We start from the raw sequence: 24,051 nt of genomic DNA, 5'->3' as shown, positions 1-24,051 counted from the left end.
AGGTGATTACCATGCGGAGGGACAGCTCTTGGAGAAGAGCAGTACCCTTCTCTTCAGAGAGGTTGCTGGAAGGTGAGGGGGATGGTTTGGCCAACCAAGGAGGGGGAGGCACAGATTGTAACAACAGACCCCTCTGGCCAGAAGAATGTCCTGCCCCTCCCAATCCCAAACTCAGCTGGCCACATCTGGGGCCCAGCCTTTCCCCCTTCTCCTAGGACGTTTGGGTTGATAACCCCAGGAAGAATGATCTCAAAGGGGAAAATAACAAAACAAATGAGGGATGCTGCCATTAGAAAAAAAAGAACAACAGACTGAAAAACCTACACCTGCCAAAACAGAATCAATAGATCAGAAAATCAAGAATTTTTAATAGGCTTTGTTGTCCTAAAAGGGATGAGGGAGAATATGGAAAACACGAGGCAGAAACAAGAAAACCTAGAGATTGGTTAAAATAGCTGAAATAAGGACTCCACAGATGGACTGAACAGGAATATAGCCAGAAACATGAATTAGGAATTTGGCAGACCAGATTGAGAAACTTCCAAAATGCATCAGGGAGGGGTAATGACCAATCAGGTGATAGAGACTAGAATCAGATGGGTCAACATCTCTGGATTTGTAAACTTAGCCTGGGTTGGTCAATTTTTGTTTTATATATTTTGAAGCCATGTTATTGGGTGCATACAAGTGTATATCTTCCTAATGAACTGAACTTTTATCAATATTAACTGATCTTTGGATTTCTATTAATTTTTTTTAATCACAGAGTTTGGTCCATTTACATTGATTACAAGTAATGCATTTGGATTGATTTCTACCAGCTTATTTTGTTATAATGAAGTATTTCAGAAAGAAAGGTAATGAACCCAGCAAATAAGTATGAGTTACAAGAAGACATGCTAAAGAATGGTAAAGGAAAATTTGTGAGTGAGTCTAAACCAACATTGACTGTACAAAATAGTCAAGATGTCCATTTTGTAGGGTTAAAAGATATCAAGATAAAACTAAAATCCTGGAAGTCAGGAAGGTGAGTGGAGTTGAAGCATTCTGACATTATTTGTTATTCGAGAGGAAGGTTATGATATTGATTAAATTTGGGCTTTGTAAAATCCGGGTTTGTGTTAAAAATTTGGAAAGTGATATTTAAAATGACAGGGTAAGGTGAATACCTTACAAACTAGTAAAGAAAAAAGAATGGAATTGAATAAAACTTCTTTAAGTTAAAAGAAGGGAGAAAAAAATGCACAGAAAGAGAAGAGCAAAAATAAAGAAAATAGGATAGTAGGAATCAACTTAAGTATAGGAACAATGAGAACCCATGTAAATGGACTGACTCTGCAGTTAAAGAAAAAGGAATTAAAAAAAAATAAAGTTGTATGATGTTTATAAGAGACATGCTTAAAGCATAAGGGCTCTGAAAGTTTGAAATTAAAAGAATGGGCAATTACTACCCAAAAGAAAACTATGTTAATTAATATCAGATTTCAAGGCAAAAGCATTAGTAGACCCATTCACAGCAACATGGATTGACCTTGAGGGTATTATGTTAAGTGAAATAAGCCAGACAGAGAAAGACGAACTCTGTATGACTCCACTCATAGGTGGAAGTTAACATCTAGAAAACGAGAACTGATCAGTGGTTACCAGGGGAAAGGGGGGGTAGGGGGAGGGCACAAAGGGTGAAGTGGTGTACCTACAACATGACTAACAATAATGTACAACTGAAATTTCACAAGGTTGTAAACTATCATAATCTTAATTAAAAAAAAAAGTAGTAGAAATCTTGTATGCACCCGATAACATAGCTTCAAAATATACAAAGCAAATATTGACAGAACAGGGATAAATTTACAAATCTACCATCATAATGAGAGGTTTTAACAAAGCCTTTCCTTGTGATTGATAGATCAAGCAGTTGAAAAAATCAGTAAAAATAAACAAAAATTGATAAACATAGTTACCCAAGTTGATATAATGGGCAACTACAGAAAACTACTCCAACAACAGTGGAATCCACTTTTTTTTCAAGCACATGTGGGACAGTTACATGGTAGTAGAGGAGTGAAAGGCAACCTAGGGACATAAGAGAGGGTGTTTATGGGGAAAATGGAAGTCTAGAGAAAGAATAAAGATAAGGAAATAACAATAAAAGAGACATGTTGTATAGACCCCTGAAGGTAGTGCACTATGAACAGATTATAATGATTAACTCAACTCTTGATCTAAATGTAAAATGAATGAATGAATAAGTAAATAAATAAAATGAAAACCAAAACAAAGGTTTAATATACAATCAACAGGTCTCCAGAGCATAATAGGAGCAGATCAAAAAACAGGGAGAGAGATTCTATGCTAGCATCAAAGGATGATTGTCTCTACTGATTTGCTCCAGCTCCGAAAAAGAAAGACTTCCTCAAGGGACCTTTTCCTAGGAGAAGCCATACCCAGAGATTGTGACAGAAAAATGGGAAGAGAGGGAAATTTTTTCCCCCTAGGAGTGAATTGCTTCTGGTTATTTAAAAAAGAAACACAAGTCGCTTTGAAACCCAGGAAAGAGGTGACAAATAGCATTCGGTTCCTGTTAGATTTATGACGGTTTCACGCTTCAAAGGGTGTTATTGACAAGACTCAACTGCTTTCAACTGATGGAGAGCTGTATAGAGGAGTCGATCATAGGCAGCACCTACCATGTGTCGACCCCTTGCTAAGGCCTGAGGATCAGAGAGAACAACAAAGATGGGCCCCTTCACTCACGGAACTTACATTCTAGACAGATATTATATTAAAACAGATATTAAATAAATACTACAAATGGGCAAATAGCTACAAAGATGTAGTATGAGCTACTAGCAGAGCACATTTATATTTGACTTCTTTCCCTTTTGCTATATTTTATAATGACATTCTATTTATGACCAATAATATGAATTAATTTTGATCCCTTATGGACTATTCAGCCAATGACTGTTTTTCTAAGTACTTATGACTCGAAAGGGTAACTAAAACAAAGTCGTGGTCCCTGCCCCCAAGGTCTGTATAATTTAGTAAAGGAGATAGGACAGCATGCGATTTTAATGCAAAGCAGAAAATGATAACCTGCAGGAAGAAAAGAACCAATGTGGAGTGATGCTGGTTCCCAGAAGGAAGAAATTACTGGCGTTTGGTAGGTAGGAGGGTGGGAAGAGTATTAGGGAAATGGCGACCCTGGGTTTCAACAGTCTGGAAGGACAGGAAGCCTTTTCCCGGGCACAGACTGGTAGAGAGGAGAAAGGGAACAGCGTGAGAGAGGCAAGGTGGCGTGCTGGGGAAATACCGAGAATGTATGAGGATCTGAAAGCATACTCATTCAGTTCAGGCCAGCACTGGGTCTCAGGGTACTTAGAAGAGAAAGCTTAAAGCTGATCAGGACAAAATCATGGAGGAATCCGTGTGAACTTCATTGGTGTGGCACCAAGGAGCCATTTGCAGGTTTATGACTGTGGATGCTATACTCAGCCCCATTCTTTAGGACGAGCAGTTTTTGGCAGTAGTGTACAGATGGTTAGCTGAGGGCCGCAGCCGGACAGACAGTGATGGGAGGCCGGGTGACCAATTAGGCTAGTGCTTCTCAAACGTTAGTGTGCACATGAGTTACATGGGGAATTTATTAAAATGAGAATTCTGATCCAGCAGGTCTGGGCTGGGGCCCAAGAATATGCATTTCTCCCAGAGGGTGCTGATGCTGTTCCTATCACACTTGGAGGAGTAAGGAATTAGCAGATCATTACAACAGGCTGAGTGAGAGCTAGGAAGAGCCTTGGGAATGGCAAAGAGCAGAGTGGATGGGTAGATTGGAGAGAGGGGAGAAAGGAGGATGAATGTAACTAGACAACCATATGCAGATGGAGACCAAAGGAAGAAGAGGACCAGGAGACGACACGGAGGGGTGGGATGAAGAGAATTGCTGGTGCAGTCAATAGAAATGCATGTTGGTGAGGTAAGAAATGTGACCATCTTTAAAGAAGAGAAAATGTTGTCCTCGTTTTAAAATGTCAGGTATTTAGCATGATGACCTTGGACTGAGAGCTTGTTGGCTGATTTGGGTCTACCACCTTAATGTTGGGGGGAAGCAAGTCAGCTCTGGGTGTCAGAGACCTGGGTCTTCTTCCTGCTCCATCACTGGCTCGCTGTGGTCCCTCCTGGCCTCGAATGCTCTGTCTGTAGGATGGAGTAGGGAGAATTCCTCCCCGACCCCTGGTCAAATTTCACCATGCCTGAAGCTCATCTACCCCCTGGAGGAAATCCCTGAGGGAGGCTAGAAGGAGGATGTTGGAACCAGGGGCTGTCTTTGATAGTTGGGTGAAGTTTATGAGAGTTTGGGGATCCTTAGATTGGGATTTACCAGCTTGAAAATTGTAATATTATCTTCTAGCACGCAGACTTATTTAAAGTTTACCTGAGATTTGTCATGACGTTCCTTTGACAGGAATTACAGTCTCACACACAGATGAGGAAACGCAGGCCAGGAGTCTGGACAGCTTGTGCAAAGTTACAGAATAATCAAAAGATGAGACACTACTTCTGCATTCCTGCTAACACCCTAGGCCTGAGTGATACCGAGAAGCGGGCCAGGTGCGCTGTTTGTGTCACTGCCCTTCCTCACTCTCTCTTCGTTCTCTCTTGTTTCTGAGCTTCCTCAACTTTCATTTCCGCATCTCACAATTTCCCCATCTTCACTTATCTTTCTTTCTTCTTCTGTCTCTCCACATCAAACACATTCCTGGTCTCTCTGAGGCTGACCCCTGTGCCTTGGACCACTTCCTCTCTACTGCCTCTGGAGCTGTGCCCAGCCACTGTCCCTTCTCTAGCATCCCCACTCTCACCCAAATCTCCTCAGCCCGTAAGCATCCCAGGGACTTGCAGTTCCCCCAACAATCGATCCTTATCCCTTTCCCTCGTAATTCAGTATCTCACAGGAGTAGCTCGCCTCCTTGTTTCTCTTTCCTCCACTCTCACTCCTTCCATAACCATTCAGTGTGTCTTCTGCTTCCACTAGAACTATTTTTTTTTCAGAGTGCACCAAGAAGCAACTAGTTGCCACATTCAATGGCTCTCTTTCTCCTCCAAGTTTGTTTGGCATCTGGTCCCTTTAACTCTTCCTTCTTGAAATCTCACTTTTGGTATCGTAAGACTTCGTGGTCCCCTGGTACCTCATCTCTTTGGCTTTCTTTCTCTGAATGCTCACTTTGCTCTTGCTTTATAAATCCCTTCACCCAAGTTTCCCTATTATTGACATTTTGTGTTAGAATGGTACATTTGCCACAACTAATGAACCAATCTAGATACATTACTATTAACCAAAGTTTACGCTTTACTGATATTTGCTCAGTTTTCCCCTAATGTCCTTTTTCGGTTCCAGGATCCCATTCCAGGTTCCCAATTACACTTAGTTATCACATCTCCTTAGGCTCCTCTTGGCTGTGAAGAAGACGATGGGATAGTTTCTCGCTTTCCTTGTTTTTGATGACCTTGACAGTTTTGAGGAGTGCTGGTCAGGCATTTTGTAGGATGTCCTACTGCTGGCATTTGTCTGCTGTTCTTCTCTGGGGTTAGGAGGACTGTAGCTTTCATAGCAGTCTCAGAGGAGTCCGTGACCAGAAAAGTGTAAGAAGGGTTCAGTGCAGGGGTTTTCCAATGACCTAACCTTGGCTCTCGTCATTCTGTTCTCTCTCAGAAGTTCATCGCTTCAATTCTCCCCTCTACGCTGATGACTTCCCAAATGATAAAAGAAATCTAACATTTACTGAGTTCTTACCAAGTTCCAAGAGCTGTTCTAAGGCCTTTACACAAATTAACTAATTTAATTCTGACAATTACACTTGAAGTAAATGGTATATTTATTACTGTCATTTTACAAATGAGATATTGAGGCACAGAAAGGTTTGATAAATTGCTGGAGGTCACCCAGCGAGATCACACAGCTGGAGGACCCACAGTAATGGGGAGCCGGGAGTATTACCTAGCTTCAGAATCCGCGTTCTTAACAAGGATGCCGTGATGCCTCTTCCAGATCCGTATCATATAAAATTGGTGAAATCTGAATAAGATCAATGGCAATGTCAATTTCCTGGTTGTGATACGGTGCTATCGTCACGGGAGAAACTGAATGAAGGATGTATCGGATCTCTCTGTATTATTATTTACAACTGCACGTGAATGAATCCACAGTTATCTCAAAAAGTTAAAAACAAATACGAATAGATAATCCTCTGTTCCTCTTCTTGTCCTTCTTTCTCTTAATGACCCTCACATTCCTGTTGTCTGTGTCACCCAAGCTTGACACTTCAGCATCCTCTTTAAATTCCACCCCTTCTCTGCCATCATATCCAGTCACTACCCAGGAGTCATAATTTCCACCTCTGCAATACTCTTGCATGTCTCCTCTCATCTCCACTGACGTCCCCCCTCTCCCACAGCGCTCCTAACTGCTCACCCGCCACAGCAATAGCATCTTATCAGTTCTCTCTGCCTCCCATGCCTCCACGCCTCCCATATGTCTTTAAAATATTGTCAGATCGAGCATCCTAAAGCACAGAACTGATTGCGCTAGTGGCCTAGAGGCGAGGTCTAAAGTGCTCACCACCTCGGTGATTAATCTCTGGCTATGACAACAACAACAAGCCTCCCTTCTTTTTCTTCTGACCCAGGAAGTGGGTTTATTGATCACGGACTAAGTTTTTGTTGGGAGGTCTTGACAGCATTTCATTGCTTTACTTTGGGGATCGAGTCTGCCAATCAAACAGCAGATGGCTGATTCCTTAGGGCCAATAACTAGCGTGTGACCTTAGGAGCTGCTTGGATACTCCAAGTCATTGCCTTTGCCAGGCTGATGGGTCCTCTGGGTCTCCTGACATGGTGCCCCCTGATGGGGAACCCCGTCCTGCCCATGAGCCAGGTAGGGAGGAAGGCTGCTCTTGACTGGACCACGTTTGAAGGGTGAATAAGGGTTCACCAGGCAGGTTCGGCACAATAGGTCACCCTGGCAGAGGGAATATCTCATTCAGAAGACTAGAAGTAGAATGTTTTGCTGGAGCATGAATTACAAGAGTACGAATAACAGAAATATATCAGTGGAAATAACGTAAGCGAAAGGATCTTGAAATCTGTAAAACGCCCCAGAAGTCCTGACTGTTGCTATTATTACCCCTCAAGCAGTGTTGTTTTCAGGACCAAATGATAAAATACGTAAGGTTACTTTGTGAGCCGGAAAAAAAAAAAATATTTAAAATGTTAATTACTTAAAGCTTGGTTGTGTCAGGACAAGGAAATAGAGTTTCTTTCGAATTCGTCTTCTAAGAACTATTTATGAGAATTCTATATTAGTTTCCTGTCTCTCGCCTATATTCACATGAGCAGTTTATAACGGATTTCAAATCTATTAAAATAGGGTCAATTTCCTGACCACTGCCAACTAGATCACCAAGGTTTAGTTTGAATACTTCCAGTCATTTTTGGTTGTGGTTGGCTCCCCAAGTCCCCTATTATTTATTTAAACTATTTCATCAACACGGGCAGTAGTAGGCGCTGAATAAATGCTTGGGCGTAATGGCATTGGCTTTGGTCATATTGTCCGTTAATTCATTTGTTCAAACAAATGTCCTTCTTTGTTCAGCAAGCATAGATGCTGAGGGGAGTGCGGCAGAAGTAAAGTTTGGCGTCACGGGGCTGGGGGCTGGGAGGACAGGGTTGATGGGAGTTAGTGTCATCAGAGAAAAGACACCCGATTCCTTGGGGGAACAAGATGGGAAGCCGTGTGCTGAGGCAGATCGCAGCGCAGCGGGGCACATTCTGCAGTAATTAGCAGCAGTCATCTGTGAGTTATGTGTGTTATCTGACCCAGTTTCTGAGGCCTGGCTGGGTCCGGCAGGCCGAATAGTCAGAGTTCCCACAACCCAAGAATGAGTGACTTGGGGTTAAGACCCTTTTGGAGAACAACTTGTGCCTTACTCAACACTTGTTACCAAGAAGAAAAGGGGGTGGGGTGGGAATCTAGCTATTTTCGCTTTACCTTGGAAGGGAAAAAGGAGACAGGGAACCAAAAACATCCCTTCCAGCAGCTGTCTCTAAATTGAAACTGCCGTGTTTCGGGATCTCAAACGTGTCTGCCAATGAAATGTTGGGGACTGGTAATTTTCTGTCCCTGGGAGCCTTCTCTGTTGATCACAAGCTTCTGTACGTGAAAGAGTTAACCGCAAGTTTACCACAGAATGTCAACCTCATGAAAATTAAAGGGTTATCAGATAAGAAAAACAAGGGGGTAGAAATATACTCTTGTTCTTTCTCTGAAATCTAAAAGCAATTTTCCCTCAAATGTTTGAAACCTATTTCTTGGGACGGAATAATAGTTTTAGTAGAAATATGCCACATCGGTGAATCCCACCCACAGTCTTCTGCAAGGAGAGTCTTCTGCGAAATTAGACCATAGAGTTGAGGAGATTTTCAACTGGATAGCAACGGAATTTCCACTGAGATTTTAAAGAGTACAAAACAAGTAAATGTGATGCCGGGTAGAAACTGAAGACCAGAAGGGAAAGTTAAGACTAGGAAGGAAACTTAAGAGAGACACAAAAAGGATAAAGTTATGTGAAATGATAGACACTTTGGGAACAAAGTGTTTCTCCTCAGAGCTGTAGCCCAGTCTTAGTGACAGGCAAGGGGTGGCCACAATGACACGGGCCCTAATTGTGTCAGGTACACCAAATCCACATGACAGACCCTGGGAGGACCCCGAGTCAGATGTTGCCAGCAACCACCCACTCCTGCCATCTCCACACCCATCTCATGGGACTGCCTCTTGACCTCCTCACTCTGAGGCAATCTTCCTTCTTGCTTTCAAGAATCACACCCGGTTTTACACAAGACACAAGCGCATACTGTTGGGACTGAGTTTGTTTGCCCCCGCTCCAAATTCACATGTGGAAACCCTTCTGCCCAATGTGATGGTGTTAGAAGAGGGGGCATTTAGGATCTGATGAGAGTGGGCCTTCAGGAATGGGATTCCTGCTCTTATAAGAGTCATCAGAGAGCTCACTTCCTCTCTCCGCTCACCACCACGTAAGGACACGACGAGAAGGCCGCCATCTGCAATCTTGAAGCAGGTCCCCACGTGAACCCCACCCTACTGGCCCCCTGATCTCAGACTCCCAGCCTCCAGAACTCTGAGACATACAGTTATGTCGTTAACAAGCCACTCAGTCTATGCTATTCTGTTAGAGCAGCCCGAAGGGACTAAGACATATGACAGGAATCAAACCCTGTCACGGAGAAGGACAATCCGAGCATGGAAATGGAGGCCACCAACCAACTGAAGGACAAGCACTGATTTACAGGCTTTGGGGACAGCCCTGGTCTACCCGTCTACTCTGACTCGCGTGTGTCAGGTTCACTATAGACAAACAACAGCCTGAAAGTATTCTCCCAATCCACCCGTTGACGGGTGCCACCCTATCGATGGGAAAAGGATAAGGACATTTCAGCGTGGGCAGGATGACGGGATGGGCAACACTGGGGGAGGGAAGAGGTTGTGTTAAGATTGTCGATTAGACTGTACCAACAGCCCTCGCCTGGCCTCCAGGGACTGGCCTCAGAAGGGCAAACTCAACTTAAAGGCTTTTGTTGCGTTCAGTCTGTGGACTCAGAGTGAGCAACTCTCCCTCAGCCAGCGCTGAACGGAATAGCCTTCCATCATCCCCGGAGCTCCCCTTAAAGTATGGGCTCTACAATTGGCAAAAACATCCAAAACCAAGAGCGACAAATGTTGGAGAGGTTGTGGAGAAAAAGGAACCCTCATACACTGTTGGTGGGAATCCAAACTGGTACAGCCACTATGGAAAACAGTATGGAGATTTCTCAAAAAGTTAAAAATAGAAATACCCTATGACCCAGCCATCCCATTACTGGGTATCTATCCTAAGAACCTGAAATCAGAAATCCCAAGAGTCCCTTGCACCCCTATGTTCATCGCAGCATTATTTACAATAGCCAAGACGTGGAACCAGCCTACATGCCCAGAAACTGATGATTGGATAAAGAAGATGTGGTATATATACACAATGGAATACTACTCAGCCATAAAAAAAGACAAAATTGGCCCATTCGCAGCAACGTGGATGGACCTCGAGGGTATTATGTTAAGCGAAATAAGCCAGTCAGAGAAAGACACACTCTATATGACTCCACTCATAGGTGGAAGTTAACATATTGACAAGGAGATCTGATCGGTGGTTACCAGGGAAAAGGGGGGGTGGGGGGAGGGCACAAAGGGGGAAGAGGTGTACCCACAACATGACTAACAATAATGTACAACTGAAATCTCACAAGGTTGTAATCTATCATAACATTAATAAAAAAATAATAAATAAATAAATAAATAAATAAAAAGTATGGGCTCTACACCACTCCTGCCTTGCATAAATTCTTAGTAACACACGAAATCACAGGCTCTGATCATTTCAGCAAGCGAGTGCTGTTCTTTTCAACAGGCACCTCAAAGTCAGTAGGTGTGACCACGGGCGATGATCCTGCGACGAGCATCACTCCTGGGCTTCTCAGAGAATTTACGTCCATGGTGGCTGCATTTTCCAAGGACATAGGAACTTAAGATCTGTTACCATGATTCCCTGGGAATAGCTTTGTGCTAAAAAGCAACAAATGGGACACATCAAGGATGTGGTAATTATAGCATGAACTAGATATACTTCCTTCCTTGGCTTGAACCAAAACCTTCAGTCCTGTTTATGAACAGACCGGATGCAGTTGGGGAGCTTGCCGTCCCCCCGGGAGCTGAAATGCTTAGTCAGCACCGTGTAGAAGACAGATTACTTTTCACTCTGCTCCAGGGCAAGTATTCATTAAGCCAGAGAATGTCAGGATGGAAAGGGGGCTTAAAGACCCCTCTATCAACCTGCTCGCTCGCACGAGAGCGCACGCTTTGTCTGAGGTGTGTCAGAGTTACGGCGTGCCAGGCCCTGTTCTGGGCACTTGACACATACTGACTTTTCTAACCTTCACAGCCACCTAGGAAGTAGGCTATTATGACTATTAATGATAATGAATGCAATTATTTTATAGTATATTATTATTAAATATATAAATATGTAATAAATAATTGATATACAAAGAACTGTAGTATAATTAATATAACTATAAATAAGAATCAGTTAATTAATGATTAGATGAGTAGATCTTATCATCTCCATTTTATAGATGATGGAAGGGAGACACCGACAGGTTCAGACACCTTCCCAGAGTCACACAGCCTGTTGGCGGTGAAGCCAGCATTTGGATCTGGCAGCCTAAGAGGAGAAGGAGCTTGTAACCGCTGTGCTCCCACTTTCCCTCCCTTTGTGTCTTGGCTGCACCCTGTTTCTGTGGCCGCTGTAGCCTCTGACCTCTTACCGCCCTTGTCCCGCGTCTGTCCTGCCTTGTGGGAAGGCCTGGGCATCGGGGTGGGGGTGATGAGAGAGTTTGCTCACGCTGAGATTGTAAGGGCTGGAATCTCCAGGGACTGGGGCTCCAGTGGGTTCTTGGAATGAGTGAAAGAAAAGACGCAAGGATTTTGCCGAGGTTTCCTGGGCAGTTGGGTGGATGGGGGTACCTTTCATTGAAACAGGAAGTAGAGGAGAAAGAGCAAGCCTGGAGGGACATTCTGGATGTATGGAGTTGGAGAAGCCTGTGAGACATCCACGTGGAAAGGTCCGCTGGGTCTTTGGCTCTGCAGATGAGAAGTCCAGCCAGTCGTGTTCACTGAGCACCTGCCATATCCTGGTTACTTAGGCAGGCTGTCTTGCGTAGCCCTACAGCCACCCGGGAGTGTGTGTGTCATTCCCATTTTATACCCGCAGTAACTGAGACCCACGAAGGTTTAAAGAACCTGCCTACCATCAACTCTCACCCAAGTCACTCAGTGCCTTTGGGGTCTGCCCATCCCTGCCTCCCAGCCCTGCTGCCATCAGTCATTCACGCTGAAGCCAGTGCCGACCCTCTAAAGCACAGATGGCGTCCTTCCCTTTCCTGAGACTGCTCTAGCGTATTCTCGTCCTCTCAGGATACAGTCCAAACCCCTGTGCTTGGCAAGGCTTTACGACATAGCTCAGGCCAGCCTCAGAAATGTCCTTCGCTGCACCCTCGGCCTGGGGTAACTATGCGTGGCTCTCGGAACTCAGCGCATCTTTTCTCTGTGGCCTCGCTTAAGACGTGCTTAAGACTTATTTCCCACCTTCTTGACTCCTGCTTGTCCTGCAGATCTCCCTCGTTGTCGTTTTTCTCTAGGAAGCCTTCTGGATCATTTTCTTCAGTTTTGCAGCATTCCTCTGCGCTCCGAGGCCACCCGGCCGTTTCTTGACGCGGTGCCTGCCACACTGTGCCCATCAGATCCCCACCACCTTGCACTGCCTGCAGGGAGTGGCGCTTAACGATTGTTTTGAAGGAAAGTAGAGCCACACGAGTCCAAGCTAGGGTTTGAATTCAAGCCCGCAGACCCCCTAATTCATGAGCCCTTCCCGCTCTCCCAAGATGCTGTCCTTTTGGGATGAACGCCAAGTGGGCAGATGAGACCTGGATTATTCCAGTAAGTGGGGAGGGTGCCCCTAGGAGCCAAGCTCTGAAATCACAGGGGAGGAAGTGGCGTTGGCAGGACAGGAGGAGATCTACTGGCTGGGGTGCATCGAGCTGGGGGGCCCTATGTGCAGAGGACACACGGACAGTCCAGGTTTGAAAGAGTATTGGATGCCAGGCAGAAGAAAGGTGGTGCATCCCATAGACAGCAGAGAATAATGTAAGCCCTTTGATCAGGGAGAAGACATCACAAACGATGCTTTCAGGGGGATTAATTTAGGGGTAGATCTTAAGGCATCCAAGAGTGACTTACGATGAGAGACTGCAGCCTTGCCTAAGAAGCCTGTGGGAATTAATGATACCTGTTGACAGCTTGCTTCCTTTGTACAAGGACGGAGCAGATGGCCCAGCTCCATCTCTCTCTTGGGCACCTGAATTACCGCCTCACGCCTTCAGTTTCCTCTTCTGTAAATGGGAATGACCACAACGGTCCCCAGCTCGTAGGGTTGTTGCGAGGATCGCGTGAGAGAATAGATGTAGAGTGTGCAGCTCGGTTCCTGGCCGGCCCACAAAAAGCTCTGTCGCCACAATTACTCTCACACGAGGAGGAGGAAGACAGGATGCTCAGATGGCCAGGCCCCCTCCGGCTCGCAGTTCCTGGCACAAGGCCATTGCAAACTCAGGCCAGAGGCACGAAAGGCAAGAAGCCCTGGGAGAGGGAAAGTGAAACTATGGCCTGGTGAGTGAAAGGCAGCGAAAGCCAGAAGTGAAATAAGCGACAAGAGGATGGAACATCAACAGCTGAAATGCTAACCCTTTGCGGTCTCCGCTCTCCCGGGTGTGAGCAGGATGTGTGAGGAAACTGCCCTTTTATTTTAAAAAGGGTTTTGGTGCTTTCTTTTTTTTTGAAGTTGTTTGTTTTGCTTTCCACTTAAAATAAGGAGTTTTCTCTTTACAAAGATCCTTTTATTCTAAATCAGGCTCTGAACAGAGGTGTCACTACCACAGGGGCCGGAAACACATACCACACCGGTGCTCAGCTGAGTTGGAAGGCCCGGCCGGGTTTCATCAGCGGGGAAGCCGCGACAGCCCTGGCCACAGCTGGGAAGGATGTCAGAGGCGCAGCCTCACGTAAAGTCATACCCCCCAAAACTCCCGGGAAACCCACAGAGCTCCGAGACAGGAAGAAGCTGACGTCAACTATGTTTCGGGGACTTCAAGCCAAACTCTTAGAAATGATTTAAATGATTTCTCCCTTTTACTTGGTATCATAATAAACGGATCTTTTGCTCAAGAGATGTGCCAGTTTGCCCCAAGGGGCTCATATCATCAAACTATATATATATATATATATTTGCAGAGGAACACTGTTACTTTACTTTTTAGCGCGTAAACCGGACTGATCCCTGGACGTTTAGGACAGGGGAACCGTTCCCACATAGTCGGGGATGAGGCAGTTGTTCATTACCGGGTGTAGACGGTGCTTCTAAAACACTCCAGGGCCATGGGAGCAATCGAACAGCTTGTTCTTAAAGGAATGGAAATAATCCCACCTGAAATGTTCCTGTTTTCTCTGTAAAGGAATCTCTTGAGTAAAAGAAAGCTCTGCGCATCCTCTGTCTAGATTATTCTAAGCTGAAAATCAGTGGTGTTTGATTTTAACAATGTTAGTAACTAATAATGACAAGACTGCGCTCTCAGCCCTGCTTTCTGTCCCCATTGTTAGTGTAAACGTGAGGTGGCCGTTGGCTTAAGATGCACGCGGACTGGCCGTGAGGATGAACATCTGTCTGTGTGCTCTGTCCACTCTTTCTGTACCCCTGTGTCTTTGATCTTAACCTGCACTGTATCTATCTGTGCACTGTATTTCTCTCCTGCCGGATGGTGAGTTCTTGGAGGCCAAGAACTGGGTTACCTTTGTCTCTAACTCCGATCTGACACCTGGTAGTCGTTCAACAAATATTTGCTGAATGAATGAATAAACAAATAACTGACAGTCCTGCCACAGGCCAGATTGTCTCCTGCCACCCTATTGCTTCCCTTCTCCGCCTGTCACACCTTCCTGTCTGTCCATCTACCTTGGCGCAAGGTTCTCACTCTGAAAAGCTCCCCAGCAGAGAAAACTCCCGCCCTCCTGCCCGCGAGGCACACACCTCTCCCTGCTTTTGTTTTTATCGCTGAGAATACAGAAAGCAGCGAGACTTCAGAAGGAGGTGTCTATTTCCGTCCCAAACAGAAAAGAGTGGGTGATTCCGTGGGCAGAGATTCCTGAACACGGTGGAGTTGACTCATGCCTGGAGGCGCTCAGAATTTCCTCTGTTTCGTGGGCGGCTGGGGTAGACTTGGCCCAAGAAAAGTGCTTTCTCTGAAGCACAGTCAAATGCGAGAAAGACCCCCCCCGAGCTGCGCTTTGGGGGCAGAGGAGGAGGAGAGCAGCAGGATTCAGAGAATTCAGGAATCCAAGGACTGGATGGGCTTTAACGGGTCAGTCCCTCTGCTGACACAAACACATGAATTCACACACGGCCACAGGAGCCCCGGGAAATACCCCACGGCGCGCTCACGTCAACTCTTTATAAAATGAAAATAAACTTCTTTATTAACACGGCGCATACATTTTTACCTTTCGTAGCAGTTTAAAAGAATAGTAGGGAATGCAGGCTCTGGAATGAGACTGCCCCACTCAAATCCTAGCTCCTTCTTAGCTGTGTTCCATTGGGCAACTTAATGAACCTCTGTGAGCCTCGGTTTGCTGGGTGGAAAATGGGGATAATGATAAGGCCTCGCTTATTTTCAGAATTAACCGAAGTAACACTATGTTTTCACATAATACCTGAAAGACAGGCTAAGAATATTAGCTCTTGTTATTATCATCGCTGTTTAAAATGTTTCTTGGAACAAGGATGGACGCAAATAAGCCTCAGACCAAGAATAGGTATTGGTGTCAGTATTCGTACGGGCCATCTGTTTTCCAGCTCACAGCTCCGTCAATCTGCTCGCCTTTCTCTCTCCCTGTAGGCAGTCGGGCCTCCTGGGGACTAGTCTGTTTCGCACTCTTTAGGGTAAAGGAGACAATCGTCCCCTTAGACCTTCCTTTTTATTCTTTAGAAACATGCTGCTCTTTCTTCTTCTTTTGGGAAAAAGTACTCAACTGCCCCTCGTCTCCTGACACCAGTCGGCTTTCTCACTTCATCCAGCATGAGGGGGAATGGAGAACCATGGAAAGGGGAGAAAGCAGCCCAGAAAGCATGTCTGACTAATCTGACCCACACCTTCTGCCATGGGGCAGGCCTCCCCAGAGGCACAGACTTCTCATCAGCACCTGACTCCTTCCTTTCATCTTCATCCCAGCATGGTGACCTTCTGGTCTCCCCAGACTCATACCTCCTACATTTTGGTGCCTTAGAATTTTCTGCTGCCTGAAATCGTCCTGTTCACAGGATACCTGGCACTGGGTTGAGAACTGCCCATCAAAAGCCCCATGAGTTGGGTGGGTGGGGGTATAGGGGTGAACTGTCAGGATGGAAGCCCCTGGAATCTAGCCTAGCGGTATGCAGTTAGCTGGGGCTAGGTCAAGGGCAAAACGTGGATGTAGGGAAATAAGACCTCATGTGGTACTGGTGATGCTGGTCCAATGATCCATCGTGTCAAGGAAATCTACCAGGCACCCATGACATGTGTAGACACTAAAGGATTAGACATGAGGAGGACTCAGGCGCTTTTTGTCTGAGAAGAAATATAAGTTTCTATCAGAGAATCACTAGCTGTTTGAGCCTTCTTTTGCTCAGCACACACACACAAATGCTAATGTTTATATGTACATGAACTACGGGTCATTCATTTTGTGGCCCCAGTAAACTCTTCAGTTTTCAGTTTGTCACTCATGGATCATGATCCCTGTGTACAACTTTAGCAAAATCATTAGAAAATATCATCCTCCCACCCATCCCCTGATCTTCACAAGCACACATTCAGAGCTCGTACGTCCCAGGGCCACCTTCTCCGAGAAGCCTTCCACCCTCTCCAGGAAGCACGTTACCTTCCCTGTTCTGATCTCTATGGCATGCGTCAACTTTGCTATTACTACTTTGCAATATTTGACCCTGTGTCTTTTCCGGATTGCTTTTCCCATTTTAATTGCAAGTTGTGTGTGGGTAGACGCAATGTGTATTTCTTCTCTCACATGATACCCTTGCTACTCAAAAGGGGGTCCATGCACCAACAACAAGAGCTTCGTGGAGGAGCCTGTTTGAACCAGAATCTCAACCCCCACGCCAGACACCCTAAATCAGAATCTGCTTCATAACAAGATCCCCATGTGATTTGTAAATACATTAAATTTGGGAAGTACTGTGTGCATTAGGGCACCTACTCTTAGTGAATAGAAATGAAATAATGGAGTCAAACCAACCATGGGAATCATTATTCTGTGGATTTCAATCCTAACTGCATCTTGAGTCATTTGAGGAATTTTAAAAATGTTATTGTTACGTCTGATTCTCATCCCCAGAGAGTCTGACCTAACTGATCTTAATTGGTCTTAGATGAGGCTTGGATATCAGTTGTAAAGGCACCCGAGATGCATGCTGAACGTGTCGCTGGCGCTGGGAACCACTGCTCTAAATACATTTCCAAGTGGGACTTGTGGTCTCTTATTGATGGATGCAAATCCCAGAGTAGCCTTAAAACAAGTCAAATAGCCAAACACTGTCTGAGTAATCTGAGAGTGGAAAATACCTAAAAAACTAGAGATGATTATATTGTTGCTTTCCCCTAAATGGGTGATTTATTTGAAAGCCTGGTGGGGGATTCAGTGATGGGCTGTTGACTCACTGGCAAACGCTGTTGGCTTTCCCTTGGCAGTCTTAGACAGGAACTGCTCAGCAGATGTTTCATCTCCATTGTTAAGCCATGAGCAGTTCGAGGGCAAGGACTGTAACATTTTTCATCTCGGTAGTCCTAATGCATGAATGGATGGATGGATGCGTGTCACCGAGAGCCGGCGTAAAGATGTGCAGGAATATTGATTGGGCTGGAATTTAGAGGCCTAGATTCTAGTTGGGGCTCTCCACTTTTCTTGCTTTCCTAGTGTCCTTGGTTTGTTTTTGGTACCCTCTCCTTGCCATCTTCTCACAGCTTTACCAAGCCAACTGCAACTCCCTTACCAGGCAGCATACCTTCCTATGTCGCATTCTCTCTGTTCGCAACTATGGGTGTTAAGATATTAAGGAACGTGATCGGAGGTCTTACCTGGGGACCCTCGTTTATAGGAAGGCCATAACCCCGAGATCTGTACTCAAAATTTTGTGTGTATGTACATTTTTCAAAGGAGATAGTTAATAAGCTCATCAAATTTTCTCAGGACATATCCCTCAAAAAACATTAAGAACCAAAAAGCTAGATGGATTCTTGCTGTCACCTTGTCCTTCCCAATGAGAAGTTCAGGCTGTGTGTATAGAAGTGATAAACGAGGTCCATCTTTATATAGTGAGATTCTCTGGGCCATTGTTTTTGCCCTCTCGATGCTACCTGGGGCAGTGGCTGACTCCACCTACGCAGAACTTCCTGAAGAAATTGTTAGAAAGGGTCACCCAAGACGAAGACAGGAGAGAAGGAAGCTCTTGAGGGTCTCCAGTCTTTCCTCGCTCATACCTGCCTAGACGAAGAACCGAATGAGAGGGGAGGGTCTCAGGGAGTTTACAGATCTCCAGTAGCTTTAGAGGACCCAAGTGGGCCACAGACTGATCCCAGGGTGGCACGCATTGTCAGCCCAGATAGAAGGAAGACTAGATTCTAAGTCCAGAGGGATTGGAGGCTCTCATTTTAGCCTCCTGCCTGGTTTGGGAACACTGCAGCATTTTTGACAAATGTTCACCTAAGCTCTGCTTAAACACTCCGGAGAAAGGGAGCCCATGACTTTGTGGAGAGGACAGGGGACGAGGAACTCTTTACTCTGAATGTCTGGCTATTGGAAGCTTGCCAAACACAAATAAACCCATGCTTCCAGTTTCAGCGGCTTCCCACCACATGGCCTCAGTCACCTCCCCACTCAGATTTTCCTTCCTCTTCTGCTTCTTGCAGCGTCCCCAAGTCTGGGGCAGGGAGCAGACAGCAGGCTGGATCATGCTTTCTGTCCTAAAGCCAAGAATCCATGCTCCTATGTGACCCCGGTGCTCTTGGGTTTGAAAAATACGAAAATCACGTATCCCTAATTTCCTTTTCTAGGAGGGGAAGTGAAAAATAGAAGATGGAAGGAGACAGAGGAGAACCAGGATGGAGAGGTTGGAATAGGCCCAGAATGCCACCCCGTCCGTCTGTCCAGCCAGCATATGCACCCCTCGATAGCATCCCCCAGAAGCGGCAAGACAGCCTGTATTTGAACATTTTCAGGGATGGAGGGCTTGTAGCTTATGAAGCAATCGATTGAATTAAGATTCTCTTTCCTTTTCTTACAGGAAATGACCTGGGGAAAAGAGGAGAGAAACAGCTTCCCACTGATGTAAGACTTCTCCTGTGAGAAACAAGGAAACCATTTGAGGGCAAAAATTCCCTAAACAAGCAAACAGCAGAAGGCCTCGCCAACAGTTAGTAGCATTTTTTTGCCTTGACACTTACAAGTGCAACAATTACGGAAGCTTTGGGTCACGCTCGAGTGCAGAGGAGTACCTTTCAAGAGTTGGAAATAACCTACAACGAGATGTCAGGCTGTGGTACTTTGGCTCTCAAAGGTCTCTTACCCCAGACTCTGTTATGTATGTCTTCAGTCTGGAAACTTTTTCATTCAAAAGTACCCCAGCTTGAAAATGCCTTTTAAGCAGAGCTCATTTCATTTCCTTTTCAGAATTCTCGACATAGATCAATAGAACTGGAAGGGGGTCTCAAAACCATCTTGATCAACCTTCTCATTTTACAGAAAGAAGCTGAGGCCTGGGGAGGTACAGCAATCTGTCAAAAGTCACACCCTTCTCATGTCTTCTCTTAGGAGGGGCCTTGGCCCACTTTCAACTCCCTGCAAAGTTCAATTTCCTCCTAGTTCTTCTCTCTACTGACCTCAGGTGACATTCGCCACTTCCTAAGGGAACTCTGTTTTTAAGGTTTCTGCTGATCATTTGGCAATGAGGAGAGCAGGGAAATTAACTTGAGTGGCCACCACGTTGCGGTGCAGCCTGACTTAACGGTGACTCTAGCTATGACGGGAATGACTTCAACAAGAAATTACACGAAAGTCTCCAGAATACCCAAGGCTGTAGTCAAAGAAGTCTAAGAGTATTTCTCTTTGAGCTGAATGGGGTCAAGTGGTGGAGTGGTGGAACTCATCCACAATTCTTTCGTGGCATCTCTCACTGACCATTAGTGAGGTCAATTCTTTTTGTGGCTCAGTTTTCTCAGATCTAAAATGAAGCGTATGCACAGGTGATAGACAAGACTGCCTATTTAAGACATGCTTTTTTAAAGAAAGTAGCAACTGTTCTATGAGGTACTCCCTAAGCTTATCAAAGTGCTGTCTCTCCAAGATGTATCTTGAAGTTGAGCAAAGTAACAGTGGGAATTACACTTTGAGATCTAGAGAAATCGAATAGTTAAATGTGAAGAGTTAAACATTTTGTGTTTTATTTTCATTATTTTGTTGAGGTCGCATTGGCTTATACCACTGTGTAAATTTCAGGTGTACATTATTATATTTCAGTTTAATGTTTTGTTTGACTGACAAGTGTGAAGATGGGAAATTCCAGTGTGGGCAGTAGTCTTTACAAGAAGGGATAGTTAGACAAAAATATCATTTTAATGGGTTTCCATACTTTGTGTTTTTTTTTTTCTTTTTGGGTCTAGGAGTTGAAGATTTGATCACAGAATTCCTAGAATGAAAGAAAGATGATCAAGGCTTAGAAAAACTCTCAGAATTTCCACAATTCTGAGAAAGGTGCCTTCGATAACGTGCCGCGTTGGTCACACCAGGAGAATTCTCTTTTAAACCACATCCCAGGACCCAGTAATATAGAGACTAAAAACACCCAAGTTGACGAATTCATCCCTTGTAAGCCATCACAATTTTAAATAGTGGCTTTGGAAATTTTCAAATTGAAAATCTGCCTTATGAATCAGCTAGAAATTACATCTGTTGACAATCTGTCTGATTTCGTTAGAGACCTCTCACCCGCGAGGCTTAAAAAGACTTGTTTATTTTAAGACTGGGTTCTTGGAGGAAAAATTCTGAGATGAGATTATTTCTTACCCTGCAGTGGTTCCTAAACCATTTGTTGATCCCAGAAACTCAACTCATTTCATCCTCTGGCCACCAAGTCATCATTTGCCTCTGGATTGGACTATTTCAAGAGTCTGACAACCGGTCTCTGTGTACTGAATCTCTCTCCACTCCATGCCAGAGGCGTCTCCACAGACTCTGACCCTGTCTGCAGTGAACAGAAAGAGCGCAAGCCAGAGAGACCTGGGCTTGAACTCCAGTTTTTTCACTCCCTGTGTGACTTCTGAATTTTGGGTTCTTCTTCATCTAGTGGGTTTGTGACATCCACATTGCAAAGCAGTTGTGAAGATTAAAATAAGACATATATATGGCATATAGAAGATACTCTATAAATGGAAATTTTTATTTTCTAGTAGTCTTTTTTTTTTTTTTTTTTTTTGCTGAGGAAGATTTTCCCTGAACTAACATCTGTTGCCAATCTTCCTCTTTTTGCTTGAGGAAGATTCGCCCTGAGCTAACACGTGTGCCAACTTCCTCTATTTTCTATGTGGGTTGTCACCACAGCATGGCCGCCAACAAGTGGTGTAGGTCTGTGCCTGGGAACTGAACCCGGGCCATGGAAGCAGAGTGCACCAAACTTAACCACTAGGCCAGGGGGCCAGCCCTCTGGTAGTCTTTTATTGTCTACCAAATGAAATTGAAAAGTTTTAGCTTGCTAGCTAAGGCCTTGGATCATTGATTTGACTCCATCCTACCTTTCCAGTCTTCATTTCCAATATCCCCACGTCCCCATGCAGTGCCATGGGCCACAGCAGACCACTTACTCTTCCCTAATGCTCTGCTGTGTCTTTGCTCATATGGTCCTGTCTATCCAGAATCTCCACGTATGGAAATTTGCCGGTCCCTCGGGGCTCTGTTTGCATGCTGCCTTCATGATGCCTTCTCTGACAGCCTCGTGCTCCCATAGATCTTATCACATTCCAATTTGTATTACTGTTATTATATCTATGTCTTCTTCCCCCTTATTAAGTTATAAATCTCTTAAGGGTCAAGACTATGCCTTGTTCATTTTTGCATTTCCTACAGAGTTGAAAAGGGGAATAAGAGGTATTGGATAGATTTTTTGAGAATTAAGTGAATGAAAGAGTTGTCATAATACTTCCACTTGCCCCACTGCCATCAAGACCATTCATATCTTCAGCTAAGTCACCAATGGCTAGCAGTAATATGAGTTTCCCTGAAATGAGTTTCCCAGAGATAAGGCATGATTAATTGTAAAGCCTCTTCTGTTCTGGCTTGGACTGACCTCCCACTTTGCAAAGGCCCTGCTGAGGCAGAAATCACATTATAAGCTTTCCAAAAATCATGCCCACTTTAACTCCAGAGTGAAGGAGATCCTACACGTGGGTCAGTTCACAGCCCAACACAACTTAGCCCACTTCCCCCAAGCAAGCAGAAAGCCTCCTTGTTTGCATCATCATATTTCACTTCTTAACACCTCTTTCTGTGGCCACTTAACTTTTTCATATATCTAGAAATTAAGAATATGAAATTATAGACTTTGATATCTTATCTGTCGTCCTGAGTAAGCAAGGGAAGAAGTTATTAGAAAATTCACACTCAATTAGGAAGGGTGGTTTGAGGTAGACGGCGGTGGTTTCTTATTTCTTAAAAAAAAAAATCTTTGATAAAACCCATGTGAAAGGATGAATGAATTCAAAGTTTGCATATATGTGTGTGTGTGTGTGTATACACACACACACATATACATGCGTATATACACACAAGGACATAAGAAAGAATAGTGTTCTGAAAGTGAGTATGCTTATATTTTCTAAAATTTCTATAAAGTTGCACGTATAAAGAGCTTCCTAGGTACTATTTCCTGAGGCGGTAAAACACAAAGTACACATCCCTGAAGCTAAGCTTTTCTGAGATCTGAAATTCTCCCAGTGTTTCATATATGAGTTACTGACATCTCAGGCACATGAACCTGGTCTTAGAGCGATTCCTGGTAGATTATTAGTATGATCTTACAACAAGTGGGTGCCATGGCAAACAAAATCCATTGAAAAATAAAAGACAATTTCTTGAGGAATCTGCTCATTTGTATCCTGTCAGCATTCAAAGATCATGCCACTCTATTCTCCCCCAGAATCAACTGAGAAAGACTTTGAGTGACTGGAGAGCCCACCATTCCGAGCTCTCATTTTAGGTCGCGGACAGTTGAGTCATAAAATGGGGCTCCCGTGGACGAGGAGTAGAACCCAGGATCCAATCTCCTTCTCTGCTCTTTCTACTTAAGTGCCGTCTCTGACTCTGTGACTGGGGAGAGGTAACATCTACTAGCCTTCCCAAGATTCCCAGGGCACCAGGAGCCCTTACCTGTCACGCAGCCGGGTACCATGATGATGGTGAAGAATCCCCACACCAGCAAGCCTGGCTCCATCTTTCTGGCACCTGGGATCGGCTGCCTACTTGAGGGCAGTGAAGAGAAGATGTTTCTCTGCAGAAGGCTGGGTTTCCCGTCAGCCTCTTGTTTACATCGTACTAGGAGGATGGGGGATGAAAGGTCAGTCCGTTCGGGTTGTCATCCTTGCTGGTCCATCCACTCTCTATGACAGTGAGGACCTGCTCTCTATAAGTATTAGGTTGGTTTGTTCAGCCAGGAAATTGTGCCTAGCACTCTCTTCTCTAGTCTCAAATATAGGAAGTGGTTTTAACCAAGTTTTTTTCAAGTTCAATTGCTGGGAGGTGTGGGCTGGGGTTGGTGAGAAGGATCAGGCTTCGTTTATGAATCCTTTTTTCAGCTTCACCCAGAAAAGGAAAGGGAGATTCCCCCTGCCGTTGAAGGAGGATGAGCAAGCACTTCTTGGCAGTGGTCTTATCTAGTTTCATAAACTGACGTCATCATGAAATTGAGGTCCTCCCCCAGCCTTGCAGCTCCCTGAGGTGTCAGCAGTTGCCGTACGAGATGGAGGAGCAAGACCATCCCAAGACTGTGGAAGAGCAGCCTTGGTCATAGTGGGGCATTTCCTAAAGCTATCTGACCATGGATCTCTTTAAAAAGTCTAGTGGTATTGGGGCTCGGTCTCCAATATTCAGGTAACTGAAAAGGAAGCAGCAGTGGTTAGCCGACTGGTTAGTTCACACGCTCCACTTCAGCAGCCCAGCGTTTCATGGGTTCGGATCTTGGGCGCGGACCTAGCACTACTCATCAAGCCATGCTGAGGCGGCGTCTAGCGGAACTAGAA

The 24,051-nt window shown here is 44.9% G+C and overlaps 1 protein-coding gene across 2 annotated transcripts in view; it reads right to left on the bottom strand.

The window, feature by feature from the left end:
• The window catches only part of IL2RA (interleukin 2 receptor subunit alpha), a 50,799-nt gene extending 27,300 nt beyond the window's left edge, over positions 1-23,499 (bottom strand). The window contains exon 1 of one of the 2 annotated variants that reach the window (XM_044762305.2): positions 23,183-23,499. In XM_044762305.2, coding sequence (XP_044618240.1) covers positions 23,183-23,246 — 64 coding nt within the window. In that variant the 5' untranslated portion in view covers positions 23,247-23,499. The remainder of the gene's footprint in view (positions 1-23,182) is intronic. The other variant, XM_070500962.1, reaches the window with a different exon arrangement.
• Positions 23,500-24,051: the final 552 nt, after the last annotated feature.

This window comes from Equus asinus, chromosome 29 (assembly GCF_041296235.1).
Source record: "Equus asinus isolate D_3611 breed Donkey chromosome 29, EquAss-T2T_v2, whole genome shotgun sequence".
NCBI classification, from domain to species: domain Eukaryota; kingdom Metazoa; phylum Chordata; class Mammalia; order Perissodactyla; family Equidae; genus Equus; species Equus asinus.
Note: the sequence above shows the minus strand (reverse complement) of the source record. Positions and strands in the feature narration are given on the sequence as shown.